General features: G+C 40.7%; 1 protein-coding gene across 1 annotated transcript; it reads left to right on the top strand.

Annotated features, from left to right (window-relative positions):
- The first annotated feature begins 987 nt into the window (after positions 1-987).
- On the top strand, positions 988-18787 carry ddx21 (DEAD (Asp-Glu-Ala-Asp) box helicase 21). The gene is made up of 16 exons (XM_088635350.1): positions 988-1148; positions 1616-1903; positions 2873-3022; positions 4233-4308; positions 5611-5789; positions 8291-8408; positions 8912-9097; positions 10009-10154; positions 13359-13508; positions 13667-13828; positions 14100-14219; positions 14338-14411; positions 15833-15992; positions 16742-16876; positions 17695-17739; positions 18332-18787. The coding sequence occupies exons 1-16, from the start codon at positions 1065-1067 to the stop codon at positions 18590-18592; spliced, it is 2334 nt and encodes a 777-aa protein (XP_088491476.1). The 5' UTR covers positions 988-1064; the 3' UTR covers positions 18593-18787.
- The last annotated feature ends 1132 nt before the right edge of the window (positions 18788-19919 follow it).

Genomic DNA, 19919 nt, shown 5'->3' on the forward strand with positions numbered 1-19919 from the left:
AGCTTTGTAAAACATCTCCTAGCTTCTTGTCGAGGAATATTTGCGAAACATCCGTTTACAGGCAACAAAACAAAAAATCAATTTATGAAAATAAAACTAAGCGTCTCGTTACGCTTTATCCAGCCACTCATTTCAATGTTTATCTTCTGAAATAACTATGATAATTAAAATGTACAAAAATAAAACATTATAGATGTTAACTATAGGTTACCATTATAGGTGGTAACTAACAGTCGTGGGTATATTTAAAATCCGTGTCATACAAAATAAATGCGCTTATTTACATGCAATATGCACAATCTCAGTGGCACCAAACTCACAGCACTCCACTGGTTAGCGCTGAAGGCTCATTTTCAGTTAAGATTACATACAGAACACCCAATTGTCCACGTAAACAAATTCTGAAACTAATTTCCAATAATTATTAATGCAACATAACTCAGCAAACATTTATTTCAGCGAGTTCAATTTCTCCCAGCTAGTTCAATTTCTCCCAGCTAGTTCCATTTCTCCAGGACGCACTGTTCTTTTGTGGATGAATATTTGTTTTTAATTGTAATGTTTACGTGGTCTTTGGGACAAAAGGGACACTCTCCTCGATCCCAGGTGTTGAAGGGCCTTGATGTTTCACCTGTAGAATGCAGTAACTGAGCAGAGCAGCCTTCAAACAACGTGTTACTGGCAAACCAAGGTTGGTGAAGAGGTAAGAAAAATGAGTTTTAAACACCCTCGTTTAAGTGTTGTAGCAATAAAATGAAACAGTGCAATTATCTAGGTAGGTACAAACTATTTTCACCACGTTTGCATTGTTTGTTTTTAGTCTGGTGTTACCGGAGTCCTACACGTCTTGACTTTTATTCCACTTCCAGTGAATAAACACCTTGTTTCTGGACACGCAGCTGGTCTCTCAGCCGCATGGAGCGACGCGCTCTGTTTGGCGTCTCTAGCTTGCCGTAGTCCTGATAGCGGATATGGTTGCTGTGGAGGGGGATGTTCTTTCCTTGTTAGCTTTGTCGCCGAGACGGCAGTAGGAGCCCGTCTTTGGGAGAACTTATCGGGTGAAAATGCCGGGAAAGATTGTTGAAAGTGAAGACATCGGGATGGAAGACGATCTTGACACCAGTATGGAGGACTATAAGCCATCCAAGGTGGGGAAAGGCGATGGTTTATAGCTATAATAGCATTCGTGTTTATACTGTACCCAGTCAGAAGTTACATGGATGCCAAGCACGTGTGTCTGAGAGTGTACACGTGTGTGAGATATTTAAACGTTTTCTGAGAAAGTAGATTTAATTCTTATGACGGGACAACAGAGTAGCATTTGACTAAGGTAATCAATAATACGTATTACTAATTTATCTTTACATTCTGGTATATTTATATAATGTAGTTTCGTTGTTGTAGCACTTGTCAGACAACATGATAAAAGTGTGACGTTCAAATACTTAAAACGACCATGCTTATGTAAAGACAGTGAGCTGTGGGTTTTATCCACAAAACATCTTCATGGTTTACGCTGTCAAGTGCCAGGCGTTTTAGGTACCACATGTTGGGTATATACTTGGATTGCTTGTAAACACATTGGACGAAGTATGTTTTTGTTGTTGCTCGGCAGAAACAAAAGAAGGGAAAGAAATCTAAGGATGAAAAGAAACCCAAGAAAAAAAAGGGAACAGTGGAAGGGCAGCCCGATGAGACTGACACACCTCCTCCCAAGAAGAAAAAGCGGGCTTCTGTCGAAGAGCCACCAGCCTCTGAAACGACAAGTAACGGAGACGCCGTCAGGGGCAGCTCAGCAAAGAAACACAAGTCCAAATCCGTCAATGGAACACCATTAATGAAAGATTTGCCTCATTCCAGTGAAGAATCCGGCAGTGATTCTGGCCATGAAACAGAGCCTAAGGTAACGCTTGTGAATCTGCTGGTCAGGTTTTAAAGCTTTTCATTTACACGTGTTGTATTAATGCCGGTAGAGAAGGTAGCTCTTTTGATTACATCTGGAGTTAGTTCAGTCTCTAGGATATCTTTATACCCGGTGGAGTGCAGTGCCATTGGGCTACTTAAGTGTTTATGTTTAGAAGGAAGGAAAAAATTGGCATTCACAGGTTATTAATAATTGCTTACACTTATACAGCGCTTATCTGGACACTCCACTCAAAGCGCTTTACAGGTAATGGGGACTCCCCTCCACCACCACCAATGTGCAGCCCCACCTGGATGATGTGACGGCAGCCATAGTGCACCAGAACACTCACCACACATCAGCTATTTAGTGGGGAGGAGAACAGAGTGATGAAGCCAGTTCATAGATTGGAATTATTAGGAGGCCGTGATTGGTAAGAGCCATGGGAAATTTGGCCAGGACACCAGGGATACACCCCTACTCTTTTCAAGAAACGCCCTGGGATTTTTAATGACCACAGGGAGTCAGGACCTCAGTTTTACGTCTCATCTGAAGGACGGTGCCTTTTTACAGAGTATAGTGTCCCTGTCGCTATACCGGGGCATTAGGAACCACACATACTGCGGGGTGAGCGCCCCCTACTGGCCCCACTAACACCTCTTCCAGCAGCAACCTTAGTTTTCCCAGGAGGTCTCCTATCCAGGTACTGACCAGGCTCACACCTGCTGAGCTTTAGTGGGCTGCCAGGTGTGAGTAGCAGGGTGGTATGGCTGCTGGCATTAAATGTTAAAAGTTCCCTACACGCTTCTTAAATCACTGTCATAGCCCAGCATTTGACCTCTATACCTGCAGTACCTGTTTTAAAAATAGTTTTGATTTCAGAGCAGCACGAGATGTAATTATCCCAAGGAAAACACACTTTTGCAGCTGCCCTAAAGAACGTTGTGCTGTTTAACGCTTCCCCATCAGCCGAAGAAGACGGGGAAGGCAGTCGTCAATGGCGTCTCGACAAAGAAGTTGAAACGGCAAGCCAGCAGCTCCCCGGAGCAGGGAGCCTCGGTGCTCACCCCGTCTCATTCCAGCGAGGACTCCAGCATCGACAGCGAGAAGGAAGCGGAGGTATGAAATCCGGCTGGTCCTTCGCGTTTCTAAACCGGCATGCTCAAAGCCTGCTCCTCGGTTTTACTTGAAAGACCTGCGTGTGTGTGTTTTAATGGAGATCCTAAGAGATCCTAATTATCTGACGTCCGCCCTTCATGTGACTCTGTTTGTTACGTGGGCTAGTCTATTTGGTGTTCAGTTGAAAAGTGAAATAAAATCGGGCTTGGTGGAGCTTTACTAAAAAGAAAGGAAGGGAAGATGTTTTAAATTAAGTGGGCATTTCCTTCATGAAGACTTTTTTGTCCCCTACAGTCGTCAATGTAGACTACAAGAGTTCTTCTAGGACTTCGTTAACTATATAATTATAAAAAATAATTGGAAATTTAGAGTGGACACCGATGTTCTGCTCACGTATAAAGCACAGAACGGCTTAGCACCTGATTATTTTAAGGCTTATTGCATGTGTTAACTCCATCTCTTAATGTAGGACATATTGATTTAGGCCTTCTTACTCTGCTGAGGTCTGTTGACATGTTTTTTTGAACCTTGCTTAAAGACCTATTTTCCACAGTTGCTTTAATCTGTAATTAAGGTATACTCTTGGTTTTATTAATTCAGTTGGCTGTGCATTTATTTTCTTTATACTAGTCTCTACACAATTGTGCCGTTTTTTATTTCTGAGTCCCAAGACTGTGCATTATTAATTCTAAAGAAGCCTTTCTTTCCTTGGTTACTCAGACTTCAGATCACAGCATCCACAGGCACTTGATACTTTGCCTCTTGTCACTGTGTTTAAATACTCCTGGTGGTAAATGTTTTTGTTGAAATCACTCCAGAGGAAAAAAACTGGTGGTGTTTTCTGAACGGGTCATATAAAGGAAGTCTATTTAATTCTGGCTACATTTCTTTTACAAACTGGAGAATGCCTTATATGTGCTGTGTTACACATCGCAAGGATTGGCTTTGCTTACGCATGTTTTCTGTCAGAATATTTAAAGTTTGAGCATATGAACTTGTCAGCAGCATTGTTGAACCACTTTTTGCAACATGTCTTTTCTGTCAAGGTAGAAGTTTGATGTTCAGCCAAACATGTAAAGCTTGACTTTGCACTGTATTTGAACCTCCCCACACACACATATATACCCCTCAGATGCAGTGATTTAAGATGGATGCTGGAATTACACTTGTTCCTCTCTTTGAAGTACCATTGTGTTCTGTATGTGTTTAGGAATTAACTCCAGAACAGAAAGCCGGTGCCTTCTCCAATTTCCGAATCTCCAAAGAAACCATTCAGCTTCTTCAAGGTATTTCATCCCGTCTTACCTATCCATTTTAAACCAGTATTAAGCCTGTAATTGTGCCTCTTTTGACTGATTAGCAACAAAATGGTTGGTGAGTTGATGCTGATTAGTTTATGCCCACCCAGTACCAGAGCACCTGTGTGACAACGGCAGAGGTTGAAAGAGGATGACAATAGAGAGAGACTCTCTTTTTATTTGACAGTGTGCTTCACATGCAAGAGAGGATAAAGCTTAAAATTCATGCTTTTCTGTCATGGTAGTACTCCAAGGGGGATAGTGTTTTCCAGTCCAGTCATTAATCGAGTTGCTCTTTAAAAAATTTTGTGTCTTGAGTAACGGTTGCATAAACACACTGGTTTATGAGTCTCCGTATGTTATTCCGTGTCTTCTGGTGTTCTTGCGGGACAGTTGTATGACTTCACAGAGCTGTCGCAGCACAGCTGCGGATTCGCCACCCAGCACAGCATTGGAGAGCGATCTCACGATATCTTCATTTTTGTTCTGTACTGCTACTGCATTCTGACTTATAAGCAACAGTGCTTTCACTGAGCATCATCATTCACTTCTCTTTTTCTCTGGGGGCCGTGAGTGATGTTAGCCAGCAGCTAATACAGTAATTTCTGTGCTATGTTAGTGTTTACAATGATGGTAAAACACAAGAAAAAGAACCCCTGTACTTCAAGAATAGAAGCGTGGTCTGTCTTTATGTACCTCTCTCCTTACTGAGAACTACCACTTCAGCCACATTAAACCCAGAAATGAGAGATGAAAGCACAGGTATATTTCTTGAAATATTAGTAAAGTTTATAAGTGCTGTTTATATTTTATTTCTTTCCCTATGATACTTAAAATCAGTTAGAAACGCTGGTTTTAAGCCCAAATGGAGCTGATGTGCATGACAAATAAAGCCCACTAGAGGGCATCATTTACCAAAAATTATTTTGGGTGTTACAGGAACCTTTAAGCATATGCTACCATTGAGTTCAGACATGTGGAAATCTATTGTCAAAAATCTGCTTTGACTTATCCTGCTGTTCTTTTTTCTTTGTTGCTCACCCTAGAAGAATTGTTTTCAAAGATAATGTTCTCACAGTCTGACACTTTTAACAGGTAGAGGACTGCAGCTTAGCTGCTGATCTCCACATCTTTCTATTATCAATGTAGGTGTGGTGCACAAAAGTAAGCTATGGCTTCCCTCTGCAGAATCTGAAGACATTTAACATTAATCCCTGTGTGGTTTCCTGTCCCTCTGCTGTAACCGTGTCCCTGTGGGTTCTAACTGCGTCTCCTGCCTTCTCCGTGCAGCGAGGGGCGTGACGTACTTGTTTGACATCCAGGTGAAAACCTTCGACTTCGTTTTCGATGGGAACGATGTGGTTGGTCAGGCGAGGACTGGCACAGGAAAGACCTTCTCCTTCGCCATTCCCCTCATCGAGAAGCTGCAGTCGTCTCCTGAAGAGAGGAAGAGGGGGAGACCCCCCAAGGTAGGGTGAACGGACAGCTTGGGTTTAACCCCATTTTCTAGACCTGTCTCTGCCATCCACTTTTTTGACGGGCTGGGCATCTGTACTTTTCTCTTCCCTGCCAGTTACTCGTATCCCTTTATTTGGTTATATGTGTGTGTGTATATACTGTAGGTTGTATATTGCAGTGGCTGCAGGCCCTGGTCAGGACTTGCATGACACTGCCACTGCTCTGTCCAGTGCTGGGATTTCCCTTGAAACAGTCCTCATCTGGGTGACATGCAGCAGCAGGCCCACCAAGACCGCAGCACATCAGAGACAGGAGATGGGGCAAACCACTTCAGCTGAATAAAGGGGGGAATTTAGGGAGGCCAGTTTGTGCAAGCTCACAGAGGAGTGTAGCCAGGCCATGGTGATACCAAGAGATATTAAATTACCAAGTAGTCCGGATCTCAGTTTAACATCTCACCCACAAGACGGCACCTCCCTGCAGACTTCAGTGTCCCTAGGCACCAAGCTGGGGCATTGATCTGGAAATTCTGGTTTGGGGAAAAGGCGCCACCTACAGGTCCATCAGAATTGCTTATTGCAGTGATCTGGATTTCTCCAGCTATTTCTTATCCCAACACTGATCACTTATTTTATGTGAAATACGTTTTACTAAGGTTATTTTCACAGTATTTTCCCAACAGTTTAACAGCTTTTTCTTTATCACACAGATGCATATGAGTATAATTTGTGTATAATAACACTTCCACCAACAATTTCATTAGTTGATATACAAACTTGTATATTCCCATGTAAGACTTGATCGGTGTCAATGATTTTGTCTGAAAGTCATTGCACATTAGTCTGATATGAATTACAGAAACTAGCTACTTTTAACAGTGTAAGCAGTTGTCGAACAGCAAAAACTAAAATAATTGAGCTTCATTTAATTAGTGGTTTTAACTGTTAGAGATAATGTTGTAAAGGCAGGATTCTCAAATGACATTTAGTTTCAAACAATTTCTTAACTTTCTGGGTACTGCTTGATAGATGAGACAAATTATGAAAAGACCAGCAGTCTCTCAGATAAACTGCAATGTCAGCAACAGGAAGAAGAATATTACTGGGAATTATTTAAATGTACTACACATACACTGTATGCTGATATGCTGTAATATCAGGATTTTTTAAATGAAATGTACATACAATAGATTGTAATCACCATTAGTGTCATGTTTCAGTTGTATACCTGTGTAGTTAAATATAGTATCAGGGCATCTTGCGTGTCTTAATCAATTGAGGCTTTCTCCCAAATGCAGGTTGAGCTCTGTGATCATGGAAAAACACAGGGCATTAAAACATTTATTATGCTCAGGTACAGTTCTAGTGTTTCGCTACCTTGTGAAGAACGTGGAGTGCTCTACCCATTTTGTATCTGATGGTCAGTGGAAGGAAGGTGTTACACACAGTGCTATCACAAGAATAATAAGCAATAAGAGTAAAAAGAAATGTTGCAAAAGAACAATACAGGATAATACCGTGTAGAAAGGAAGGAAAAATGCAACATTGGGCTGTGAAGCCATCTCCAGGTGTGAGGAGATGATAAAAGTCATCTATTTTAGTTACAACAAATGTAAATGAGAAGCCTCAGAAAGAAATGGTCATGGCGGAGGATCAGATCAGTAGAGCTTGGAACAGGTCTGGGAAAAACAGGGAGGGCATCTCATGAACTGAATTGTGTGCTTTATCAAATGTTTGTTGTTTAAAAATTGGGAAAGCACATTTTCTGTAGCTAAATGATGGTCCTCAGGAGTTAAAAGATAGACAAACAGCTGTAGTGGTGACAGTTATCCTCATTTGTCAGCACTCGGGTTGTATTGCATTTAAGGCTAAATAACCAGCAGGTCAGTGGGCTCTTTAGTCTTTATGAGGTTTATTTTACTTTGTTGGTGTTGTTTTTTTATTATACAGCCCATACTGCAAAACAGCTTTACAGATTTTTGCACAGTTACTAACTCTTTTGTTCCCTTACTGGGATGACACAAAAACACGGACCTTGTTAATATCATTCACTGCATGGTGCAGTTTCAAGCCTCAGTGTGTCTGTAGCTTAATGTCAACGGTTTGTCACTGTTATCCTTTTTTCCCCCTCATCTGATTCTGTTTTCCCACAGTTTATTCAGTTGGTTGGAAACGGATAGTGAACTTTACATTTCTGCCGATGCTTGTTTGTTTTCAGTCTAGCGTGGAAAATGTTATATTTGGTTGAGTACTGAATAAGAGCGGTCGTGGACTTTCCCTTATGACTTATTTCCTTGGAATTACCTGTGGTGAATAGTGGGAAAATTGTGTGTAACCCTCAAAGGCAGTTTGTGTTAACTCGGAAAGACAGGGAGAATCTCGCCAGCCCAAACTGGCCTTACTTTGTTGGCATGTGGCAACCATGCCCGGGGCAACCCGCAAAAAAACAGAGCTTTCGTACAGGCGAAGACTCTGCCGGCAGATTTATTAAGTATTTACATGTTGTTTCCTAGGTGCTTGTTCTTGTTCCTACAAGAGAGCTAGCCCTTCAAGTGTCAAGAGATTTCAAGGACATCACAAAGAAGCTATCAGTGGCTTGTTTCTATGGTGGAAGTCCCTACAATCCCCAGTGTGAGTTTTTTTCCCCCACTCTTTACAATTCAGTGGAAATACATTTCTTGAGACGGTGTATTGGGCAGTATAGAATTCAAGGTGACTGCCATAGATGCAGTTCACTTGACGAAAGAAGTCTTGAATCAGCCGAGTTATCATGCTGATTATTATGCTGTTATTACTAGCTAATTATTATGCCAATAAGCTTCCCCCTTATACTTCCCTGCACGCAACTGAAACAAAGCTGTCAAAGACTAATTGAAAGTTATCCAGAATGTATAACATAATATGTGGAAGATAAGCAATTAACATTGGCACTATGAAGTTGTAGCTGTCTGTTTAGTTCATTCATCAGGTTGCTCCCCTACGATATACTACTTTAGTTTTCTCAATTGTGCCTTTTACAAATATTTATTTTTGGCATTTGTATTTTCAAGTATCTTAGCAAATATCAGACTTTGTTGTTCGGTTATCAAAAAAGAATAGAGCTGGAACTTTTTTCTGAATCCTTGTTTCTCCAGTGGATAATATACGCAATGGCATTGATATCCTTGTGGGCACACCGGGGAGAATTAAAGACCACCTTCAGAATAACAAGCTGGACTTGTCCAAGCTGGTGCACGTGGTTCTGGATGAAGTGGACCAGATGCTGGATATGGGCTTTGCAGAACAGGTAGAGGAGATCCTGTCAACTGCCTATCGGAAAGGTAATTTATTTTATTTATATGAGGGTTTTTTTTTCTTCAAAGGTTTAGGAATGTCTGTGATCCCAATAAGGAAATCTTTAGAAGGACCGCTAAATCAAAATTTCATTTTACTGTAGATATCATCCTGCTGTGGTTTTTACATGAGGTTTCCCATGGATAAAAATATTTGTTTTTATTTGGTTTGGTTATGGATTTATAATCTTAATGTTTAGCTGCTGTCGGATACACTTCATCACCTGACAAATTATGTATATCTGTATCTTTGTGTATAATAACGAAAACTGAAGTACTCTTTCTCGGTCAAGTTCTTTATACTTCTGTTTATTGCAATGAAAGTAACAGTTTAATTTCTGTGTTTAGTATACATTATTGAATTGTATTCATTTAGGATTAGAGAATTTAGTATGTAACTAACCTTTTGGTTACTATTATAATATTTGGAGACAGACCAACTAATATTAGCAAATCCAATTCAAATGCAAAATTGAAATTATGACCAGTCTGCTTGAAAGAGGGGAGGATCAGTGATTTAAGGTCGGAATTTTGAGTGTTCAGGGTATGGAGGGACATCATCATAATGTAAAGATCATGACTGAACACTTGCTTGATTTTTAAACAGACCTGCACAGATTACAGCTGGTATCCTCATTTAGACCAGATACTTTCACTCACTTCAGATAAGAATTAAACATGAGTGCAATTTGCTATGTGGTGTATGTTTTTGTAAAGTGGTTGACTATAGTCACATAAAGAATTACTGTACTAGATGTGTGTATTTTCTCCTATTCTCAAGTTTTGCTGGCGATTCTGCGCATCTCATCTAAATCCCACTTAGCTGACTGCACTTACAGCACCAGTTGGTTTTGCTTCAGGATCTTTGCAGTGATCCAGGTTTTTTGTGTTTCTCTTAGATTCTGAAAACAACCCTCAGACACTGCTTTTCTCAGCCACATGTCCCCACTGGGTGTATGCCGTGGCCAAAAAGTACATGAGACCCGAATACAATCATGTTGATCTCATCGGTCAGAAAACCAAGAAGACTGCCACCACAGTGGAAGTAAGTGTGCGCAAAGTCTTTTTTTTTTTCCCCCATCCCCTCGCCTTGTCCCTTGTCTGTAAAGGCACCCTGTGTGTTTGACGGCTGACCCTGGTGTAAAAAGATTAAGCAGTGAGCGGTAGCAATGAAACAGTTGACGTGTGTCGTAACAGACTGAACTTGTTTTTAAACGCATAGGAACAAGTAAAGGTTACTTAATCGCTGAAAAGTAGAAGGAAGAATCACAGTATTTTGGGTTTTTTTTAGCCTTCTTCAGGTGCCGCCTCAAAAACGATGTCACATTCTTTCTTCAGAACTAAGCGGTTCATTTATTTTAGGTTGTTGATATAGGGCCTTCCTTTGGGCACAGGAAAAATAATGTGCTCTCGACTGATTCCAGAACAACAATATCCTTTTTAGTTATGTGGCAACCAAAGTTGTAGACAATAATCTATTAATGAGGCCTTACTAGTGCATCTTACAATTAAAATACTATCCCTTGATTGTCAGTGCTTTAGTTAGTTGATATATTTTATCTGTCCACAAAACATACAGATGTGCTTCTAGGGGTAAAATCTAGTGTGTGAATTGTGATGTGGAAACAAAAATATTTTAACAGCTATGTGCAGGATATCATTAGTTTATATATATTATGGAACAAGTAATAGTTTTATTCCATGCTGAAAAGAGAAGAATAAAAACACAACGTTTGAGCTGTGGAGCCCTCTTCAGGTATGAGCAAACGTTTGCGGCCTATGCCTGCTGACGCTGCTACCCACCTGAACTACTTCAATATATATATTATAACTGCTGTAAAGCTAATATGCTGCAAATGAATGAAAAAAAGCTTGGAGTGAAAAATTTCCTTGTGAGATTGCAGTTATTCAACATTCTGTAAAAACTTGCTTTCAAGGATATTGGTCTGTTACAACTCATGCAGTAACTTTAATTAAGTCATTTTTAAATAGGGATCTGGTTTTGAAACAATGAATCAAGCAATTTTATAAAGTGAGCAGTTTGAAAGCACTCAAAGATAGATCCCTCCTGTGATCACCTTTACATTTCAGAAATATCAAGCAAGTTCTGACTTGAGATCCCACATTACAGCTGTACGGTTAAATACTTATTTTATAAGTCACAGTTGCAGGCGGTAGTACTTTGAAGTTCGGAGGTAGGTGAAGAATGTGGAGAAGTTCCCTGGTATCATGATGTGATGCCAATTTATCAGCAATTCTAAGAATCTAGTGTTTGTCCTGAGCAGTTCTACAGAAGAGGCACTATTGTTGTTGTGGCATACAGACTTGTCAGACTGGTCTGAGAGTGTTAAATAAAATATATTTAAATAACAACTTTAAAACCAAAGGAGAAAAGACACCTTCATTTAAAAAGTGTAAGGTTTAAGGCATCATACCAAGAACTGACTACTCTAAAATGTATTTCCGTGCATTACATTTTATTACACACTTTATGTTAAGGTCTGTTAGTTAATTCTATCAAAGTATGATAGACCTTCCTAGTAAGGAGCTCTCAGTGAGCTGTTGACATTGAAATAAGCCATGTATAATCAGTTTATTGTAGTACAGTACTGATAACTATAGTATAGCAATGAACTATAGTCATCTATTCTGTACAACAGTGTCAGTCAGTAGTGAATCAATTACACAACATTAAATAAGAACACATACAAACAGATCAATGGGTTTCAGGAACATCATCCAGAGCCAGAAAACACAGTGTTTTAGCCATGTAATCCACAATTTCAATTTCACATTTTAATGGGACAAAAATAAAAATCCCTGTGTTTTAATCAAACCTGACTCTCCTTCCTACAAAATGGATGTCCAAAAGTGAATGGAATAAATCACCCTATTCTAAAAAGGTGGTGCCTATTCTATAAAGACACCACCAAACTAGGAGAGAGTGTTTTTAGTTTGGGAATTCCACAATACAGGATATTAGAACTTCCTAAAATAAAATAAGTCGGCAAACTCTATAATAAAATTCAGATTACTTAGCCAATTATCTGGTCTCTAAGATCGATCAGAGCAGGGTCCTCGTGCATTGCACAAGATCAAAGAAAGAAAAGGGTGGTGGTGATGTTCCTTCTCTCTCCCTTGTCTTCCTGTCTCCTTATATATGCTGTGCTTAATAGCTGTTAAAGGCTTTAAGTAATTGAAAAATCAATTGAACTTTACTGCAATTAAGCAGAGTAAATAACCAGAAACCCCCTTTTATCATCTGTTTACCTATCTCTTGGCATTCCTACATCTGGGGAGATACCTCAAATGATAGCCATTGCCTTATATTTTCTTACTAATGCAAGTAAGGCCTTGAGCAGATTAGATACGAACTGCAAATGACAAGCCATGAAGTTGTGCCTCATGTTTGCCCTTTTCTATACCGTTCAGTGTATCCCTGTAAATCCATATTAATTTTCTAATGTATAAGGATCTAGTCCTCTCCACAGGAATTAAATGCTCTGACTTGTAGGTGAAATAGAATTGTGATGTTTCAGTGTAGCTGCTGGTTTTCCGATGAACATTTTTTTCCACTTCTTTTGTGTGCTGCTTTTTTCAGTGCTTTTGAACACTATCAGGTGCAGTTTGTGCTGGCTACAGAATTGTATTACTTTGTGAAGAAAGAGTTTAGGTATTTAATTTAACGACTTCAAACTTCCTCATGATAAGTTAAAACTTTTGATCCAATTCCCTAGAAGATAGTTTGTGAGCAATTGACTGCTGCATTCCAAACCCTTAAGGGTCAGATAACAGTATTCGGTTGTCTCTCAATGAGTCACCAGGCCAGTTTCAGTCTTTTATTTTTGTGTGTTTAGTTGGACAAACACTTCATAGCTCACATCTTGGTATAAAACAGTTGTCAAAATACCTCACAGTTACAACCTCTATTTCTTGTTATTCTAGTGAATACAATTTCAGTAAACAACATTTAGTAAAATGACAAGAAGCGTTGGGGTATTAGATTGTGTGGTGTCGTCTCAGGCCAGGCTGCTTACTCACTTCGCTAAGGGACTCGGACCTTCTCATGACATCAGCCCATGTTTCAAGCTGAAACTGCAGATGTGCCCGATTCATTTTTGACCATCTTGAACTCTTTAGTTCGTTCTGCTCTCTTTCAGAGTGTGTTCCGCACAGCGTATACGGCAAGGGGATGTGGGATTGTAAAATGAGCAGTGAACGCTCACTGTACGCGTTGCCTCTCTTATAGCACTTGGCCATAATGTGTCACTGGACCAAGCGGGCATCGGTCATAGGAGATGTCATCCAGGTGTACAGTGGGAGCCACGGGCGCACAATTGTCTTCTGCGAGACTAAGAGAGAAGTCGACGAGCTGACGCACAACGAGTCCATCAAGCAGGTGCGATTTGCGCTTCAGTTATCTTGTGACGCTTCCAGTCGTGAAGTCTTGGGATATTTAAACCCTTATGAACAGATTGCCTAGGTGAAAGCGTCGCATGTGAAGGGAGTGAGCCACCGTTTTTATTCCAGTGTTGTGTGTGTCTGCCTCCTATGCAGGTTGCCCAGCCCTTGCACGGGGATATTGCTCAGAAGCAAAGGGAGCTCACGCTGAAGGGCTTCAGGAACGGGTCTTTCGAGGTCTTGGTGGCCACGAACGTAGCAGCTCGGGGGCTGGACATTCCAGAGGTCGACTTGGTCATACAGTGTTCCCCGCCAAAGGTGAGAAGCTGAAAATGGCCAACACCGCCAATGAAAGATTTAACATGCATTTTGGCCTTGAAACTCATTTCTTTTTGCAATCATAAAATTCAAGTCCTTGATGGAATTTCACCAAAAATTATGGTGAATGTCCTCAGTTTGTTCTCTGTCATGAGATGGTGCTCTTTATTTAGGCTGTCAGTATTTTCTCTAGACTCCTTCAACCAACTTCTATCCAGCTCCTCATTGCACAGAGTGATTGACTTGCTTATGGGTTATTTTTTTCCTTCAGGATGTGGACTCCTACATCCATCGTTCTGGTCGCACTGGCAGGGCTGGCCGTACTGGGGTTTGCATTTGTTTCTACCAGCACAAGGAAGAACAAATGCTCAGATATGTGGAGTACAAAGCTGTAAGTTTCAGACTCTGTTGCTTTGTTTTTGTACAGTTTGTGAAGTGAGGTTAATTTGTTCTAGTCAGCAAGGATATTTCTAGGTTTGTAACCCTGTCTAATTTTGCCTTTCTTTTAGGGTATAACATTTAAGAGAGTTAGTGTCCCAACTGCACATGAAATCATCCAAGCTTCCAGTAAAGATGCCTTAAGGTATGCTGCTAACTCGCAACAGTCCTCTAAAATTGTGTGATAAGTGACATAATGCATGTAAAACTCACATGATACACAGATTCCAGACATATCTGTGGTTTTGGAGTCTAGATTTCCTGATTATCCGTGCATATTCTATTTCCTTCACTACTGCAACTGAAATGTAAAACTGCAGTTTACTAGTAATGGAATAAAAACTTTGTACATATGAGGAACTTAACAGTGGAAATGTTAAAAATTTCTTTTTTCTCCGTTAAAACAGTAACAGAATCTCCGTTAAAAAGTAATCGTATACATCTACTACTGTAACTTTTGACAGTCAGAACATGTCCTGTTGTGCAAACGTAGTAGGTCAGCTTCAGTTAACCAACATGTTTTCTGCTAAATATGTGAGCTGAGGCCAAAAAAGAACTTAAACAGAAAATATCAAAAATAGAAATTTTAGAAAAACTAGAAAAAATGTAACTTTATAAAAAGAGCCGAAAAACCCTTGATCAGGGATTTGTCAACTTCTCTTAACCTGTCTCAGGATCTGTCCAGCACTCTTTGGTTCAAGTGTGCAGTCTTTCTATCTGTAACCTGAATAATGGTACAAGCATGCCACTTAATTGGATTCCCCTTATCTCTTTTTTTTGTTCCTTAAATTTAAGTATCTGTAATTATATTTGTTATACCCAGCCAATTTGGAAGTGCCAGCTGTGTGTTTTTCATGTCTCGGCTTGCCTTCACGATCCCAGTGATGGCACACAGGGGACGACAGTAATGCAGAAACAGACTCCTCCTGCCTGCTCACCTTCAGTCTATTTCTAACACATCGCGTACACCACTTTTCTGTCCTGGAGGTTCAGCTTGAGGAGTGGCATCTCTCCGTCGCCGACGGCACCGCATGCCTGCAAGCACCAAGAGGCCACTGGGGTCACTGTGTCCCTGAATGCTTATAGAGCCTGACCGATTCTTCTTACAGTACCTTTGAGGCACTCAGCCTCCTGTGTACCACACTTAGGGAATCCGGTCCCAGATGGCCAGTGACAAGACCCGGGCTCAAACTAGTCATCATGGAGCTTAACCTACGTTTGGCTAGCGCCTTTCCCCGTTGAGTCACTTGAGAGAGGCCCTGCTTCCCCTTTTCAGAATTAGAAACTAGGCTTGGCTTCAGCATGGAGGTGTTGTCTTCCCACTTAATATTATAAACGTAGTTCCCATTAATGAAATTTGCCATTGGAGGCTGCATATTTGTGCCATTATAGTGGGCGGTCCTTTCATGTGTACGATGGGCGTTGGCCAATGGGTCGATCTGGCTCATTGTTGGACATGTTATTCAAAGTTTTTGGAAGTGTTAAAGTTAAGAGTGGAAAGGGGGGTCGGGGTGTGCACGGGGGTGATGTGCTGCGGTCACATGTCTGTCACTTTCGCCAACGCAGGTTTCTGGATTCAGTGCCCCCAGCTGCTATTGAGTATTTCCGCTCAGCAGCAGAGAAGCTGGTGGAAGAGCGAGGGGCAGTAGAAGCCTTGGCTGCCGCCTTGGCACACATCTCTGGCGCCAAGTCCATTGAACAGCGCTCTCTGCTGTCCTGTGATGCTGTACGTATACTCACATTCATGTGCTAATAAAGGGCTGTTGGTATCCGGACTTTTCAAGTTAATCTATTCCATTTTCAGTTTACAGTGGCCATGGCCCACTATCAGAAATATTAAAAATTCTGTAAAGGAAAATATTCATTAACTTTCCAGATGACTTAAGCTGTTTGAATTGAAATATAGATTAGAAGCTCCTATTTCATTTGTAGTTTGTAGAGAACCAGGATAGGACGTGGTTCTTGATAATAGAAATCATCTCAATAAATCAATTGATCAATGCAGTGCGATTTTTGCTCAGTTAAAGATCTGAGAAGTTACAGCACAGTTTGGGGTAGTTTTGAAATAAGTTTCTTAAGACCCTCTGGAGAGCTAAGCAGAGAAACACCATTGCTTGTTCATTTTTATAACTTGGATGCAACATGAAAAGCCTGTGTTCCCAGAAACATTAATAAAAATATATATAAATATATCTAAACCTTAATAGACACTTCAAGACTAAGACTTCATGTCCAGCTGCTCAACAGTGTCACTTATTCGACAGAATCCCAGTCAGCTAAATAAAGTGTTTGGATATTTAGATGTGTTTTTTTACATGAAGAAATATTGCAGCACCTATAGGTATAGATACGGCAAGTGACTGTGCATCCTTTCTCTGCTGCTCTTCTCCTGTAAACAGTGCCTTTCCCCACTTTTCCTTCTGTGAGTCGATTTCTTAACATCAGAAAGTCAATATTTTTATTTTCTTCACCCAGGGCTTTGTTACTATGGTGTTGACCTGCTCAATAGAAATGCACACAATGAGCTATGCCTGGAGGGGGCTGAAGGAACAGCTTGGAGAGGACATAGACAGCAAGATCACGAGATTAACCTTCGTAAAAGGGAAGACTGTAAGTACTGCTCCATGCACTTGTCTGTGAGATTCTTGTCAAGTATTCAAGTTACAAGTTACAAACCAAGATGTGAGTTAGTATGTGAACATTAGAAAAATTTGCACTAATGTCCCTGGTGATCTAGTGTAACACGCAAAAACATGACCAGTGTTTTTGGAAGAAGCTTCTTTTTTTCTGGAATAGTGCATGAAGGTCAGAGCTGAGAAGGCACAAAGCCATATGCGTTTTGCCAGTTAAATGTACTTTCCTATGCAAAGGTTTGTTGAAGACCAACAGATCAGGCAGGCCATTAATTTATCTGTGCAGTAAGCAGAGGTTGCTGCCTCAAGGAGAGTGACTTTCTGATTAGAATAAGACTGGTACATATAGTGTGAGGCATGTAGTTGAACTCTGAAATGCTCCCAGAGGCATCAATATCCCAGTCCTATCCAGCATGAACTCCACACTTCGTCCTTCCCAATGGCATAAAGTACTCATGGAAAGACCTTATTCTAGCCTTAGTCAACCCAGTGGATTTTGTCCAAATGCACACTGAAACGCCAACCAAAGAGCACAAGTTGAAACTAAATGGAAGTGCATTTAAAACTGAGAACTGAAGGCACTGCTTTACCCAAAGTATGGAAGTAACTACTCAGCCAATATCCTGGCTTCATTTGTGAAGCAATTGGATGAGATCCTTGGATCAATTGAGTACCAAGTACCAAACAGACTATCTGCACCGAATGGTCTCGTCTCATGTGTAACAGTTCTCAAGTTGTTATTCACAGCACGCTGCTTTTGTGCAACTTCTCATTTTTTCCTTGTGTTATTTTTAGGGAGTATGCTTTGATGTCCCAGAAGAAAACGTGAAGGAAATCTTGGTAACAACCGGTTGATTTTTGTATAGTCCGATGTATTGGTGACCCTTCGAAACATGTCATTGGAAAGACTAGAGGGGCAAGACTGGTTTGTTCTGAACCACTGGAGACAAAGTCCATGCACATGTGATGGAACTCTATAGCCAAGCATCGTACATCATCAGTTTGAAGCTGGAGCGCACATATTGGGTTTCCAAGCCAGCAGCTTAGAAGCTTAACGCTCAAGCTGATGGAGAGTGATGCTACTGCTTCAAATTACACAACATTACGTGTTAAAATAATCTTTTAGTTATCTTGGATTGCTTAGCTTGTGCTTGGTAACATGAAATATGTGCTCTTGCTGCTAGAAGTTTAATCAAACAGAAAGTGTGGATACATGTTTCAACTCTGACATGTTGTCATGACAGGTGTCTGACAGGTGTTTGATTAACCAGTTCCTGTGCCATTTCTCTGCAGAGATGGAAAACCTCTCCCATATTTTAGTTCCCTGGTCTCTCCAATGGGGTGTATTAATTTAATGCTTTAACTTGGAGAAAGCAAGTGTTTGACATGCCTTGGCCAGCTTTCACTAATGTTGAAAAACTGTCTTGCACAGGAAAAGTGGCAGGACTCCCGCCGCTGGCAGCTATGTGTGGCAACGGAGCTCCCCGAGCTGGAGGAAGCTCCCAGCAGGGACCACGGCTCCAGGTTCGGAGGCAGATCTTCCTTTGGCAGAGGCCGAGGGGGCAGGAACGACCGGAGCAGAGGGGGCAGGAACGACCGGAGCAGAGGGGGCAGGAACAACCGGGGCAGAGGAGGGAGGAACGACAGACGGGAGGGTCAGAAAAGAAACTTTGACCAAGCATTTAATTACTAACCTGGACTAATGACGCTTCTGAAACTTTGGAAATGGCTGTCGGACTGCAGCAGAATCCAGAAAACTGCGTTGCCGTCTTTCCTCTTTTCCTGCTTTCCTTAAAAACATGGGACAGTTGCTGCGCAGTTGCATATTATATGTAAGCCCATTCACTTGAATGAGACCAAATTCATTAAAAGTGTTCTTAAAAAACAATTCTACTTCTTTCCAATACTTTAGTACAAAGTTTGAGTTAAGAAATGACACCGAGAGATTTGTCGGCAATCAAATATATCTCCTTTCTCTCACCACACCCTTTTACTCAGGATAAAACTTTTTTTCCCTCAGCTTAGATTAAACCCAGACGATACCGAGGTTGTGTTTTTTACATGTTCCAAGTCCTGGAGGCCCACATGTTACCCCCCAAACTCTGACACCTCTTATTAATTTATTTGATGTGCTCCTGAACAGCACAGGGATGGACAATGTTTTTTTTCCCTCAAAGTCCATGAAGGACACACTCCCTCCAAAACAATAATTTTTCCTTTTTTTTCTTTTAAAAAAACTCACTTCTCAAGCTTCTACACCTTGAGCTAACTGTAGAAGCAATACACAACATATATCCACAACACATTGCATAGCAAGCGGCAGTTTTCACTGGGTGCTACACACACAAAGCACTCAGTTACAGCTGAACACTTGATGTAGAAATGGGGTTTAGTTAAACTGATTGTTTTTCTCTTAAACCTGTTGGAGGCTGCCATTTAGTTATTGAATTTCATAAACAACTTAACAGTCTAAACCTTTGAGCTGGAAAAACAAGACTTGCACATGTTCCAATCAAGCAACTTGTTAGTTTAATTAAAGGTTTAGTTACTGAAAGATCACTCACATTACATAACAAGCTGATGGGGAGTGATGCTACTGCTTCAAATTACACAACATTAAAATAATGTTAAAATAATCTTTGAGTTATCTTGGATAACAGCACGCACCTCTCAAAAATAAGCGACGGATAATAATGAAGCAAATGGTATATGATTATCAATCATTAACAATATGCTCACACTTTAGGTCCAGGGAATCAAGTAAGGGAGGGGATTTCACAGGTAGCTGGCTCTCAGATCAATGAAAGGAACCATTAAGGTGTTCTTGTGAGCATCTTTGCAGTAGGTGTCATTAGTTGTATATATATGATTGCAAAAAACAGCAGCAACAATTTTAACTTTTGCAGCAAAGCTTAAGTGAGTTTATACCTGTTAATCTGAAGAGTAAAGCAGCGAGTTATATGCTGAAAAGGGGAAAAGTCAAACCTTTGGGCTGTGCAAGCTTTTTCAGGTCTGTTGGA

This window comes from Lepisosteus platostomus, chromosome 6 (assembly GCF_059453375.1).
Source record: "Lepisosteus platostomus isolate fLepPlt1 chromosome 6, fLepPlt1.hap1, whole genome shotgun sequence".
Taxonomy (NCBI): Eukaryota; Metazoa; Chordata; class Actinopteri; order Semionotiformes; family Lepisosteidae; genus Lepisosteus; species Lepisosteus platostomus.